The sequence below is a fragment of the Galeopterus variegatus genome, unplaced genomic scaffold (genome assembly GCF_000696425.1).
Source record: "Galeopterus variegatus unplaced genomic scaffold, G_variegatus-3.0.2 Scaffold543, whole genome shotgun sequence".
NCBI lineage: Eukaryota > Metazoa > Chordata > Mammalia > Dermoptera > Cynocephalidae > Galeopterus > Galeopterus variegatus.
The window spans coordinates 149318-150237 of NW_007726654.1; the positions used below are offsets into that span (position 1 = coordinate 149318).

At 37.5% G+C, this 920-nt stretch overlaps 1 protein-coding gene across 4 annotated transcripts in view; it reads right to left on the bottom strand.

Moving 5' to 3' along the window:
* Nucleotides 1-920, bottom strand: part of LOC103588262 (putative exonuclease GOR-like protein) — a 43282-nt gene that overhangs the window by 34096 nt on the left and 8266 nt on the right. For all 4 annotated transcript variants that reach the window (XM_008569909.1, XM_008569908.1, XM_008569906.1 and 1 more), the window contains exon 4: nucleotides 134-332. In XM_008569909.1, the coding sequence (XP_008568131.1) occupies nucleotides 134-332 (199 nt within the window). The remainder of the gene's footprint in view (nucleotides 1-133; nucleotides 333-920) is intronic.

Genomic DNA, 920 nt, shown 5'->3' on the forward strand with positions numbered 1-920 from the left:
GGAGCGCCACCACGCTTCCCAAGCGGCGCACTGTAGCAGTGCGCCACCAGGCCGGCCCCTATAAGAAATATTTTAAAAAATAAATTAAAATCCCACTTCTTAAATAAATGATTAAAAAAAAAATTCCCCATACCTGTCCTTTGGGTCTGAGAGGCTGGACAAGCAAATGCATTTTTCTTCTGTTCTGAAGCAGCAGCAACAAAAGCCTGCCCACTCTTAATAGCAGCCTTTATCTGCACTGCCTGTTGCTGGGCCCGAAGGATGACACTGTGGCTGCGTAGCGGTGGGACTGGTTCCCTGAATGCGCTAATGATCTCTTTACTGGTTGGAGCCTATAGAGCATCAACATAAAACAAAAATGATGAAAACTGATAAGATTGATAATTTCACCTTCCTTCTGTCATAGTCTTTTTGGAGGCCTTGAAGCTAACCATGACAGTAAATTGACTACATTTGTATTACCACGTGTGATCCAATGCATGCATAATTGGAGTAGCCCCAAAAATAAAACAATGAAGTTGAACTACTGAAACATAATTTTTCTTGAAATAAAAAATTAAGTTTCATATGAAAACGACATTTTGCATGCAGTTAAAAATGAAAATAAAATAGCTGACAATAAGACATATCCTACTAAAGTTACTGGACTTTGAAGTTCAAAGAAAGAATCATTTGGGTAAGCAGGCAAATGTATCAGGTGACTCATAAATGAAGAACAGCAGACTGGCATCAGACTTCTCCACACAATATTTATTATGAGAGAATGGAATATATGAAAAAATATTCAGTTTCACTAGTAATCAAAAAGAAGTGGCATATAAAATAAGGCAATAAAATTTCACCTAGATTTGCAGGCTTTAGAAAATTTGTAAAACCCATTGTGTGAAGGGAACACTGAAACACTGAGTAGGACTATAAAT